Below are 13,588 nucleotides of genomic sequence, written 5' to 3' on the forward strand. Positions count from 1 at the left end.
TATGTAGTCTGGTCACTACACATGCCTCATATCTGGTGACATATGGAACGTGAGAACACATAGAGAACACATATACAAAAAACACACACACACATTTATATATATATATATATATGAAACCGATATCTGCGGTGCTTAGTTCTCCCTCTACAAACATGAAACAGGTTCTCGCGTACACTGACCCGTCGCCTGGCAGACAGCATTGTGGAGCTTTGTTCAAACACAGGTCATAATTTGCCAGCCTGCTCAAACACAGAATTAGATGAAGGTTATCGTCTTTTTTTCCACACAGTTTCACCAGTGTGCCATGAGCTTATTTGTAGTAGTTATCAGTAACAAGCCCCCATGACAACAACACAAATTCATTTTTAGAAAATAATGTAGGTTTTGCGTAGCACATTCAAATTTGACAAACATCTGTAGCCAGAGGAATGTTGCCACACCCCATCACACCCCCACTCACACACACACATATTTAGCAGAGTCATGCAATGTGAAGTGAACAGGTCAGGAGCAGCGAGTGGTTTGTGCAAGAAATTCTCCGGACCCATATTTCACAATGTGAGACCTTAACTGTATTACAGGGATACATTTTAATCCCCTTTCTCTCTCTCTCTCTCTCTCTCTCTCTCTTTTTTTTTTTTTTTTACAAAAAATAGGGAAGTGAGAAAAGTGCCCAAAACAATGCAAGATCCTTCATCCAGTGCAGTTAAAATGTTACGTTCTCTAAGGACTGTAAACATCTTATTTTATGATCATTGTAATTTTGCATTGGACAGCTGCAGAAACGCTGGGCTTAATTGTGCATTAGTGTGTCGTAAAGGGTGTATCAGAGCTCAGTTCTGATTTGCTTTCTGGACTCAAGTCAAAGCCAAAGCTCCCCATAGCTCACCAGACTTGAGTCTTGAGGTTGAAATAGTAACAGAATGTTTGGACTCCAAAGAAAATAAGGAGCTGCGCCTGAAAATTACCATTGAGTGTCCTTTGGAAAGTTTCCTCTCTCGTTCTCCCCAGCCTCGTCTCCAGTCTCTGTACTGAGCTCTCTTCCATTATAAACAATATCTTTCCCATGTAGCATTGGGAAACATTAAAAAAGAAAGAACACAGGAAGAAAACAAAACATGTAAGGCTTAGCAAATGGGCATACAGACAAAAGGTGATGAGGGATAAAAGCTACTCACTCACTGTGAGACAAATTAGAGATAATGGCGTAGAAAGGTTAGTGACGTAAATGTATAAATGCTACTGTCTCAGAAAGTATGTAAAAATTAATCAACTGTATTTTGATGCACTGTTTATTTTTACCTAACAACACCATTGGTTAAATAGCTCTCACCACTGCCATGAAAACAGTATGTTTATGTTGTTGGTGCAATTTTTCCTGCTTGATCAAATAAGTGCATGCTTTGATATGTGAAGATGAAAACAAATATTGTGGTACTTAATTTATCTCTTGTTTGCTACTTTTTTCTGTTGTACTTTTTGCCATGTAATGCAAAGTAGCGTTCCGTATCTTCGAAGCAGCGACTTTGAGGAGCAGGGGAGGGGGTGACAGGGGAAAGCTAGTGGGAGAATATGGCAGAGCTTTGTTTATTCTCTGCTCTGGGGAAGCAGGGAAGAGTTGGGGTGGGGGATGTACGGCTTCCATAAAGCTGGATGAGGATCACTGCAATCGAACACAGACCCAAAGGACTCTTCCCCCCTCCTGATATGTGTATGCGTGTTCACATACAAGCACACAGAAAAACACACGGCAGCATTCAGCCTTGTGCACTTCCAGTTTAGGGGATGAAGCACATTCTGCTTCTAGTTTTTTCAGCCTGTATGTGCTCCTACCCTCAGCTGTATCCATCCACCAATAACCGAGACAGACCTCGCTTTACTTCGCCTCACTTTTCTCCCAAACTGTACAGAAGAGGGGTCTTTGATGTCCAGCTCTGAGGGATTCAGGGAGTGATATGTGGGTTGAGGAGGGGGCAGAGGCTGTGGGTCAGGCCAACCCCACTCTGATACCAGCACCAATGGCTCAACTACTGCCTGATATGAGAAACGGCCAACAGCTGAGATTCTTCACAAGTTCTGACGAGGCTTACCTTGAACAATGCTGTCTAAAAATCGCTAACACAATCTTTTTTTCTGTGGCTGTCACATAATGTGTCACATTTTCTTTATCCTGAAAGAAAGCACTGACCTGATATACTTTGTCGAACACTGTTATACACTGACCAAGACAGATGTTCATTGCACAAATAGTATGATTATATAAACGTGTAAAATACTCTGTTGCTGTTCTGATGTTGTTCAAATGTATCATACAGTATACAGTATATTTGTTGACAAAAAAAGATGGTTATCAAAGACACATTGTACTTTGTGGATGCAAAATGTTTAATGCTTTCCATGCAGATACAGATGCTGTTTAATTGTCTTATCATATAAATATGGGCCAATACTGCTGTGACAGCTGTAGCCAATGTTGTATGTTCTTAAAGCACAGGGTTTAGTTTAAAATAAAAATATTATAAAATATAGTGTGACAGTGCAGATATGCAAAAGATTGTAATGTTTTATATTACCCTTCATAAAATATAAAAGTGAGTTTTTACTTTTCTAATAAAGTGGCACATTATAACATGTTTTTTGCCAGCAGTCTTCTTGCTTTGTGGAACTATGTAACACTTCAGTGTTTTTCCTTTGCTTTGCAGCAGCCTTACAGGACTTAACTGCAGCTTGAAATTTTTATAGAACTAAGCAATAAATACTGTCTGGTGTGTATTTTCTACCTACTAGCAAGTAGCAACAGGCGTGAGTTAGTGTTCACGAATGCTGTAATTCATCCACTTGCATCTTAAAGAAATCCAATCATTGCATTGGGTGTTATATCAAATAGGCCAGACAATTCACAAAGCATTATATAAACAATGCAATGCAGTGAAACAAAAAGTATCTATGTTATTGGGACAGCTTCGTTAAATAATTGAGTCAGGACCTGAAACTTTACAAGATGCTGATTTCAATGACGGATCTTTGTATGACAGTCACAGCAGTATCCACACTGTGCACTGCTATTACATTATGGTTTATGGTGGGACTTTCTGAATAATATAGGACTTACAACTTTGAGGGAATGGAAAACATACTAATTTGATCATAAATCATAAAAGCTCATGCCTTGGAGTACGCTAAATCACCATTTGATCTGCAAAAAAAGTGAATGCGCAGTTGGCTGCTGAGGCCTGTGGGCTTGTTTTCCTGTGCTCTGGTCCTCGGCTGAAGGATGATTTATGGTTCCGCGTTACACCAACGCAGAGCCTACGGCGTATGGTGCGCGTCGCCGCGTACCCTACGCCGTAATCTCTGCGTCGATTTAACGCAGAACCATAATTCAGGCTTGAGTCGCAGCCGACCGGCTCGGAGCCGTCGACAGACACCGGCCGGTAAACTGTAAGCACACGCCCCTTCCTCGCTTCCTCCCACATTGCTTGGATTAGAAAAAAAAAAGGGTGATTGACACCGTTATTGCCACCAATCAGAGGCCGCCCCGGCGTGGACGCGTGCCAGCGTGCAATGTTTATGTCCGCGGAGGAGCCAATGGCAGCGCAGCGTGGGGGGCGTGCCGTGGCTCTGGAGGAAAAGAGGCAAAACAATCTTTTATCCTCCTAACCGGGCGGCTTTTTGGATATCCTGGGTTTGCGATGGTGGAAAAACTTTACATGTAGACTAGAATAGAACTAAAAAAAAAAAAAAAGACACAAACAGTTCATAATAACTCGCGACAATCCTGATAAATGTGTCAAACCCCAGCAATTTGCACTGAAATTTGTAGAAAAACGTTTTTCTTCCTTTAGTCTCGATTATGGAGCCCGCATATATTCTTCTGGACCAGCCGTCGGTCGGGACGAGGGTCGGCGGGTCGGACGTGGACTACCGCCCGGGCCGCTCCGTGCTCATGCTGGGGAAGAGCCGGCCCATGCCGGCGCACACCCCCGGCTCTGTGCGCTGCTCGCTGGCCGGGGACGGCAGCTCTTCTGCGGCGGCGGCCAGAGGCGAGAGACCCCCGTGCAGGACGCACGCACTCTCCCTGGGAGACCCGATACTGTACGACGTAGAAAAAGTAAGTGTGGATCAGACGTATTGCAGGCTGTAATAGCCGTCAAAATCACCCGTGCACTCGAGTAAATATACAGGTATTTACAAATACACAGTGTATGTTTTCAAACAAGCTCAACCTGCCACGACGCGGTGCGTTTTGGACAGTTTTTTAAGCCGGAATTATGGTTCCGCGTTAAATCGACGCAGAGCAACGCCGTAGGGTACGTATGAACGTTGCGCGTCTCCGCGTACCCTACGCCGTAGGCTCTGTGTTGGTGTAACGCGGAACCATAAATCAGCGCTTACATTCGCCGGCAGAGCGCGTTTACAGCCGCTGCAGAGATGCTCGCATGAGACCGCTTCTACCACACTAGGCCGGTATTGTATTATATTGTTTATTGGGCCATTACATGTTTCTGCAATTGGCGTTGTTTTAAAGCGTCAATAATTCCGCCCAACTGTCGTTAATCTTAGCATGAACTATTATTACAACCGCTTTAAATGGCGGCTTATTCTGTGTAAAGTTTACAGAAAAGGGGGGCAGGGACGCCAAACTACAAGCCTCCCCCTCCCCCATGACTTCAGGGTGGAGCTACAACGTGGGCTTCCTTGCTTCACATCAACACCAGTAGGCCTAATACAAATGTGATATATGGCTCAAACCCCCACAACACATTTTTTTTTTTTTTTGACACCTGTGCGTAATTTTCAAGAATATGTGCGTCTGCGGACTTCCCTATAGAGCCACTATACTAACGAGATCGGGTCATTTTTGTCCTTGTAGCAGATAAATATGCATTTATGGGTTTGAATCACCACTCCCACTTTTGATATTCGTCAATGTGTATAAAGTTCAAATTATGAGCTGCTGTGTTTGTATACATTAATGGTTTTCAGACTGGGGAGGGAGTTGGCTCAGGGGGTAGGGAAGAGACTAGATGATCAGGAGGAAAATATGGAGTGAAATATTGAATGGGACTCACTTAAATCAATTTGATTTGTGCAGTTATGCAAACGTTTGTGGATGTTATTGTGATCTTTTTTTTTTCACTGAAATTTATTTCGGATCTCTTGTTCTTGTTAATGATTAATAAGCATGAGAGCATGTGTTTCTGAGATAACTTTTTTTTTATTCTGAAGGTCTGAGAGGGAGGACATACCAAAAAAAGTTTGCAAAACATTACATGGTTGTCAAAACATTGATTTGCGTTAACATGGTTGTTTGGCATGAATCTTAGCAAAATTGCCGGTTTTGTGAATGAATATTAGGAAGAAAAATGTATCCTCATATGTTCATTTTACAAAGAAATAAATATTCTTGGATTTTTGTTTCAGATACAAAAAAAATCTGGACTCCTTTGTCATTTGCCACAGTACCAAAACAGTGGCTAATATTTTAACTGAAAATGCGAAAATGATTTTTTTGACACTTGCATGAATTACTGTATATGCAAATGAGAGCATAAATGCACAGCTACAACTTGTTTTCCATCTGGTTTGTCCATGAATATTGAGTTGCATGGATAATCTCCTATGGACAATAAAATTAGAAATCAAATAATTATATAAATCTCTCATTTTTAATGCAGACTTGCTTAAAATTGGCCTTGTAAAAATAAACTGACTTTATTGGATTTTGGGTCACTTTCTAGACTGGCACTGGGGACCAAAAAGACACTGGTCTCACTGGGATTCTGAAGAGGGCCAGTCCAACTCCCTGTCCAGGCATAAATGGGCAGTTGCCAGGCAGCTACACACATTTGGACATCAGAAACCCAGGGAAACTGGCCGACCTGGCAGGCAACTTCAGGACAGCACAAGGAAAGAACGTACCACAGGCAGAGAAACAACCCCTCCCTTCCTCCCACATCCCCGTACCCAGAAACAGGTATGGAGACCCTGCAGATATCTATAATCATCAACTCTTGACATATCTTTTGCTTTTGGTTTATTGCTTGAACGTTGTGTTTAAGTGAAATGAACATCCCCTGCAAGAAAAACACTGGTTTGATATCTTTCAGACTTTGGCTTTGCATCTTAATATGATCTTTAGGCTCATGTGGAATCAGTCCATCAGATTTTGAAGCATATTGTTTATTATTAAACCTATTTCTAAGTGAGTAACTCTTATGCCTGTCGGGCCTGAAGCTCAGAATTTGCACAGAATTTGTGGTCAAAAATGCAATCAGTGTTGGTATATTATACATGCCCAATCTAGATTTTGGTTCCTTGAAGACGTAACTAGAAGTAGACTCACCATCTTACAGTGGTTTGGGTGTGTGGGCGTTCTCGTTACCTGACTGCATCTCTGGTCTTTCATCCTGAATAGTTTTGAAATACTATCCTTTAAGAGAGCCAGAGCTTCCGCTCAGGGCCAAGATTGCTCAATCACTTGACAGAAGGGAAAGGAGGGGGATGGAATATGTATTACTGATAATTCAGCTAACTTCATTTTTGCTGGTCAGATGTGTCATTGTATTGACTGCTTCAGAGCCAAATGTTATCTCTGCTGACCCACTTTTGACAGATGAGGCTTGGTGATGTATTATGTACTGACTGTATGTCAGAGAGGAACATGAATCTTCTTGGATCTGGGTGTGTTATGTTTGCAGTGCAGTTTGGTTATGCTATATCTGTTTCACAAAATCTTCTAGCACAGCTATGTGCATGGTCGCCCCAGGGTTAACTACATGCGCACACACAGGAACAAACACAGTGCGCTGATAAGTGATTATGTAACATTAAAGCATAGTGAGAGGTTGGATATGGAGCCTATCAACTATTAACTTCTTTTTATTTAGCTGTCATTTACTGACTGCCAAGTCAATGCCTCTTTGTCAGAAGGTGCTTGCACACGATCAGAATGCCTGGTGGCAGCACAGTACAGTGAAGAACCTGAGCAGCATGTTATATATTTTTTTTAACCACTGTTCATTTCAAGAAATAATAAGATGTTGTAGTTTTCACCATTCAGTTAAGATGACTATAATATCATTAACATAACAAGTTCCAACTGCACAGAGCAACCTTGGAAGGGGTGGGGGATGCTTATGGGGGTTTAAACACCACACACTTCTCTAACTTCCCCTCTCGCAGCATTAGAATTTCACATGCTGCTGGTCATGTATGTGTGAGTGAAAGTCTCTGGAGAGCGTGCAGGGGTTAGTATGCAGGGTGATGTTGTGCCCGCTCTTTGAGTACAACATTGCCAGTCGCACACAAGAAAACCACATTTTGGACAAATTTGAAACATCTTTTATGTTTGACATGTTGATGACTACATCAATACAACATTGCTACACATTCTAAGTTGACATTACACGGATAATAAATGAGACTGCAGTATATTGTGGTCATGTTAACAAGTCCCGTTTGTTGCTCTGTTGATCATTCAGATTCATTTCCTGCTCAGATTTGGTTTTGTTTTTGCAGCTGTTAAGAAGGAGCAATTTTCTGTGACAATAAAGCTGTTTTCTTAATCGTGATTCATATTTTGCTTTACCACATTGCAACCTAAGGGTCCGTCCCCATTACCAAGGGTCTGGGGTAGTTTTCTCTGGAATCACTGACGGCTGCCTCCTTTACCAGGAATGACTTTGCATTGAGAGTTCGTAACTGACGTCCTTGTTGTAGGTTAGGTTAGGGTGTTGACTTGGTGTGCCTGGATACGCTATGGACAGGAGATGATGTCGTTCAGCCGTTTCAGTGTCCTCTTCGAGCATAAATCGCCTTTTATTACTTGACACCATGGCAGTTTTTGTAAACAGCTGAAAGAAACACAATAATCTTAGCTCCTTTTATTTTGCCATTCCAGTTTGTTTTTCTTTTATTTATTTTTTTTATTGGTGTCTTCTTATATATTTTGGAGGTTGGCAAATGGTGAAAGTGGTACACTATTGCCACCAGGTGGTATGTAGTTGTAATTTGCTGAGTCAGTAGATCCTACTGAGTCTGTCAGTGTAAATGGAGACGCCACAGGTGAAAGGACAGAGCACGAGGTTGGTCCTGTTACCGTTCTTGCGCGGTTTTACCCCGGACCCCCACTTATGGAAACACAGCTTAAGGCTGTCTCTAAGAATAGGAACTGGTATAATACTCTCACACACTTGGATGAGCAGGAAGTGGATGGGCAAAATTTTGAAACTTTTGCATGAGAATGTATTTTTTTTTTTAAACACAACATATTTTTACAAATGAAAACATTTGCAAACTATTTTTTTTATTAATATGATTTCAATTACTTATAATTTTAATTATTTATTGTATTCATTTGAGTGGGTGACTAAAGTGTTAATACTCTAAAACGTGTTGAGCTGTGTTCAGCTCTCTGTTGACCACATAAGATGTGGTTTTCTTCATAAAACATTATTTTTTTTCACCTGCCAGCTTAGTTAATACCATCAGTGTGCCACAGGTTTAAATAGGTGCTCTCTATTTGTTTTATGTTTGCCCCCTTCTGTATTGCGTTTTTCCTTTTGTGCACAACTAAGTATTTTCTCACCTTGTCTTGATAGTTTGGAAATGCTGCGAAGTAGGTCACCATCCTTTAGACAAGTCTGGGCAAAGATCCTGCAGGATGAAAGCTGAAGAACCAATACACCTACTCACATGTGCATATTCATTTAAACACAGTAAAACCTAGCAAACCTTTTTAAACACTACCACCCGTTTTGTCAAACATGCCTGTGTTTGCATCCCACTGTCTCTCGTCATTCTGCATTCTGTCTGATTAAGGGGTGTTTTTTCCCCGACACCCTGAAACAGCGAGTGTTAGACCTGTCAATACTCATCAGTGTAGGATTCTGTTCGCTGATAACAGAACAAAGACCAGTCAGAATGAACAAAAAAAAAGAGGTCTGACGAAATGAAGAAAGAAGGGGGTGTTTTGTTTAGATGTGAAAAGATTCTTTCTCTTATCAGTCCTTGGTCAGGTACACTGTCACCACAGTTGGCTAACATGAATGGAAAACACTGAGTAAGCATAAGCAATACACCAAAGCAACCAACTGTGAAGGGAGAGGAGGACCGTGCTGCTTTTAACATAATTACTAACCAGCTTTTCACTCAGTTTGCGCAAGAGTTGCTAGTAGGTTAGACCAAGCGTGGAGGCGGGATAGGGTGAAGTCCACCTCATTACAAACCCCCTCCCGATTACTTCACAACCAATCCTCTTCTTCCAAAGGAGACATTACAACCGGTTGTTGAAGGTCAGAGTCAGATGAACCACTACCCACCCCCACTCCAGTATGGGATGTTTAATCCACATCCAGACTGCTGACGTTGCCTTCAGAGTAAAGAACAGCTCACTGGGTTTTAGACGTTTGTCTTCCATTTTCATTGAAGTATTTGCAGAAAATGACAATTTAGTTTATCTGTGTTATTAGTAGTTTTAAAAAAATCCTTCTGATTTGATCATGTATTTTTATTAGTCCCTTTTAGCCTCTTCCAGAGGGCAAAAGGTTAAAGCTTTTGCACTGGCAGGCAGAGGTGAAAGGTCATCCCCAATGAATGGAGTTATGCATGAGGGATGGGTCAGATTAGGACTCAAACAGGCATCTGGCACGTCTGGTGGGTCGACCTCAGAATCTAGGTCATGAGCGGCACTGACAATTTATAACTGCAGAAGATAGCAGACAGCTCATCATTTAACACTGAAGCTTTATTATCTCCTAACTAAGAGTATGATGGATCGAATGACTGGTATCTATGGGTTTTTTTTATTATATTTTTAATTTTTTATTGAATATGTTGTTTGGAGATTCAGCTTTAGGACTTTATCCGAATCATTTCTTTATTGACAATACAGACAGATACAGGAAAACATCTAAATAATGAAATTTGCATATTTGTGTGTTCTTGTTTTTGCTTGTTTGTGCTACCTGGTTATTGATTTGATCCCTTGTTAAGGCTGGGAATCCTCATATAGACCAAAGCCCGACTCCAAAGAGCAATGAGTCATCTCTAAAGGTCCAGATTAAGGATAGAGCTAACGTGTAAACGGAGGTTAGGTTAAGGCTAGGGATAGGGTTTGGGTTCAGCTGTTAACAAAGAATGGAAGCCGGTCCAATGTACAAATAAGGATTTATGCACACGTTTGTGTGTGTGTTTGCAGTGATCTACTTAGTCATGTCCTGTTATGTGGTGAAGAAGATGATGGTCATTTTGTCCCCTGTGGGATGGATTAAGAACAGGTAGAGAGACACTTATCACCAAAGAAGGAAACTCTTATTGTAAATTTCTGTTCCTGCTGCAGTAAAATGCTTTTTTGCTCTCATTCACACTAATATTTACTCATATCAGGCCTCTTTTTCAGCCTTTGTGGAATTTAAAGATGTCAGAGTCAACTGTCAGGTGTTCTCCTCAGTCAGTCAGTAAGTCCGATAGTCCCTCTAAGCAAGTGGCCACTCATACCGACCAACAGCTGTTGTATGTGGTCTTTTATTAAACATTTCCTTAATGTCTTTGAATCAGTTATGCAGCTATGCCTGTTTTGGAGAAAAAACAACAACAAAACAAAGAAATGCCACAAAAAACAAATGTGTGTGTGTGTGTGTGTGTGTGTGTGTGTGTGTGTGTGTGTGTGTGTGTGTGTGTGTGTGTGTGTGTGTGTGTGTGTGTGTGTGTGTGTGTGTGTGTAATTCATGTTTTCTGGTGCTTCTTTCTTTTTTTTTTTTTTTAAACATTTAAACATTGCCTGCTTGTTCTGTACATGGTGGAAAAATGGATCCATTGTTTACGTGTTTTTAAGAAAAATAATATAAACTTCTTCATAATGACACTCTAAGTAGTCAGAAAAACTTGGAAAAGGTTCCCCCGTGTCTCCATTTTTGTTTAAAAAGATCATTTATCAGTATACCGATAATAAGATATATCTATCAACATGGCCTGTTTCTTCATTATTTCACCTTGAATCAAGAGGATTAGATTTTTCCAAAATTTGCATTTGGTAGCTGTTTAACTTGACAACGAAGAGCTAGTGATAAAGACCAAGCAAAGAAGGCATATACTTTATTATTTGGTAGACACAACTTGTTTAAAATTTTTGTCACAAAGGCCGGGGGGGCGGTGGTCCATACTTACCCAGCTAAGAACACTAATGAACAGATCACAAATAGGGATACCACTGGTAACATTTTAGGATGTTGAAGCTAGAATACATACAAGGAAGCCTGTACAGTTTTTTAAATGAGATTCTTTTAAAGAATGAAACTAAGATCAAGTTTAACCAGAAATGTTGTAAGAGAAGAAAAGTTTGGGCTCAAGACACAAAGCACGCAAACCACATAATTTGTCAAACATGGTGGGCTCAGTGTAATGGCATGGGGTTGGGAGAGCCAGTGAAACTCTGCCTTTGTGTTTCTCACCCTGATTGACAGACAGATTTTTTTTTAATAAATTTTTTGAATATCTAATTTTTTATTTTGCTTATTGTAATTAAAACTAAAAATGTTTCCTTTTTTTATGAAAACAAATCTTGTCAAGTCTGGACCCATCACAAGTCACAACTCCCTGTGTGTCTGCACGTAATGTTCTTCAAACTGGCTTACTTTGCTCTGGGTGAGCTACATTAACTTTTAACAGGAGAGAGAGCAGCACTGCGCTGTCAAAGCTCATAGCAACCGCTCGTGTCTCAGCATCCACGGCCTCGGCTGTCAGGCACTACAGAGACAATTAAGTTGGGATTTTCAGCTCTATGTTGGTAGTCTGTTATTAATTAAAGGCTCATCCAAAATTATGTTGGACCACCCAGAATAGAAATCCTGGAGCAGCCCCTGATGTAAACACTGACATCAGTAGCAAAATATATTCTGAAGTCTATAGAAAACACTGACGCGAACATTTCCATCTTTCATTCATATATGTGCATATATATATATATATATATATATATATATATATATATATATATATATACCACACCACCCCCTACAATCAAGTCTGAACTTTCACTTGTCTTGTATATCCCGTCTCATCAAACATTTCATAGTGTTAAGTTTTGGGGCTAGTGGGCTAGAAGACACTAGCTAACCATTAGTGAAAGATTTCCCTCGAATAAGGTCTATCCACTGGGCTCTTATATCATTTGCAGCTAAGTGCTACTGTAACAATGTGCTGCTTCTTACAAGTCACAAATAAGTTAATGTGAAAAGCTGAATCTCAAATCTGAAATCATTCAGACCACAGCAGTTCCAAACAAAGCAACATGACTCTGTAATATTAATTTATTCATTTCCATTCAGGAACCAATAAAGTATTTTTGAGTTTAATTTGTATGAAATATATTTGATTTGTATTTGTTCTCACATTAGATACCCGAATACATGTATGGTAAAAGTTTTTTTTTTCTTTTTTAAATAAAATTATTGAAATTTGTTAAGTAACATCTTTCACTTGTTTTGTGCAAAATATCATGACACTAAGATTGCCGGTTCATTTGTAATAACACTCTCAAATAAAGGTCCACTCTTGCTATTGTGTTTACATGCAGAAGAAATAGATTTGTTTTGGGCGGGGGGTTTCCCCATAAACTTGATAAATGTTTGTTTGGTTTTGTGTCTGAATATGAGAATGAAAAACCCTTGGCGGGGAAAACATGACTTAAACAGAAGAGACACTGCAGCCGCATAAGACATGTTTTTTTTTTCTCTGAGTCAGAGATATGTAAGGCCGGCTCTCCCATCTGTTTGTTTGTCTGGACTGGGTCCTGTTAGGAAATGCCCAAATCTCACAAACCATCCACATGTTACAGCTGTTAGTCTGGGTGAAGAAGTCTGGGTGAAGTCTGTTATTCATGCAGTAGTAGTATCTTAACTGCTGTCTTCTGGCAGCTTGATTGACTGTATGCTCGGTTTTATTGTTGCCAGCATCGTCACCATCACCATCATTCTGGTGTTTCCATCAAGGGATCTTTTTGCCTCTGTTTATTTCATTGTTCATGATTTTACTAGTAGAGTATAAGATTCAGAATGGTTTAACAGTGTAGATTATTTTTCTTAACCATTTGGTAACGTTGACCTGCTGTGTCTCTGTTCAGACTGCTGTGTTGATGTGTTATGTAGTCAAGGAAGCACCAGGTTGTGAGTTAGTTGCTGCTAAAATTATCACGAGTGTCTGGAAACTGTTGGTTTCTGAGACTTTGGTGCATACAGGATCTTTGTGTTAGCTTCCAGTCGGTAATCAGCATGAAGTGGCACGAAATGTCTGCAGAAAAATGCAGCCAGTTCCATCTTCAGTAAAGGGGAACGTTCGGGTGAACTTTGAGATCTTCATTGTTACAGAGGAAAAAGCAGCCGAATGTTACATCGTTATTGCGTTTATATAACAGTACTTGTATTATAATCTGTTGGCCTTTTTGCAAACACTAGCTCTATATACAACTTGCTTTCAAATTTTCTTTCCTTTTCTGGTTTCTTTGCGCAATGCAGAATAAGATACTGAATTTAAGGAATCAATAATTTTTTGAATTAATTTTGAACTGACAATAAGTTAAATATGA

The 13,588-nt window shown here is 40.2% G+C and overlaps 1 protein-coding gene across 2 annotated transcripts in view; it reads left to right on the forward strand.

Annotated features, from left to right (window-relative positions):
• Positions 1-3,670: 3,670 nt before the first annotated feature.
• slc2a4rg (SLC2A4 regulator) overlaps positions 3,671-13,588 on the forward strand; it is a 36,907-nt gene continuing 26,989 nt past the window's right edge. For both annotated transcript variants that reach the window (XM_061735959.1, XM_061735960.1), the window contains exons 1-2: positions 3,671-4,114; positions 5,745-5,980. In XM_061735959.1, coding sequence (XP_061591943.1) covers positions 3,857-4,114; positions 5,745-5,980 — 494 coding nt within the window. In that variant the 5' untranslated portion in view covers positions 3,671-3,856. The remainder of the gene's footprint in view (positions 4,115-5,744; positions 5,981-13,588) is intronic.

The sequence above is a fragment of the Cololabis saira genome, chromosome 12 (assembly GCF_033807715.1).
Source record: "Cololabis saira isolate AMF1-May2022 chromosome 12, fColSai1.1, whole genome shotgun sequence".
Classification (NCBI taxonomy): Eukaryota; Metazoa; Chordata; class Actinopteri; order Beloniformes; family Belonidae; genus Cololabis; species Cololabis saira.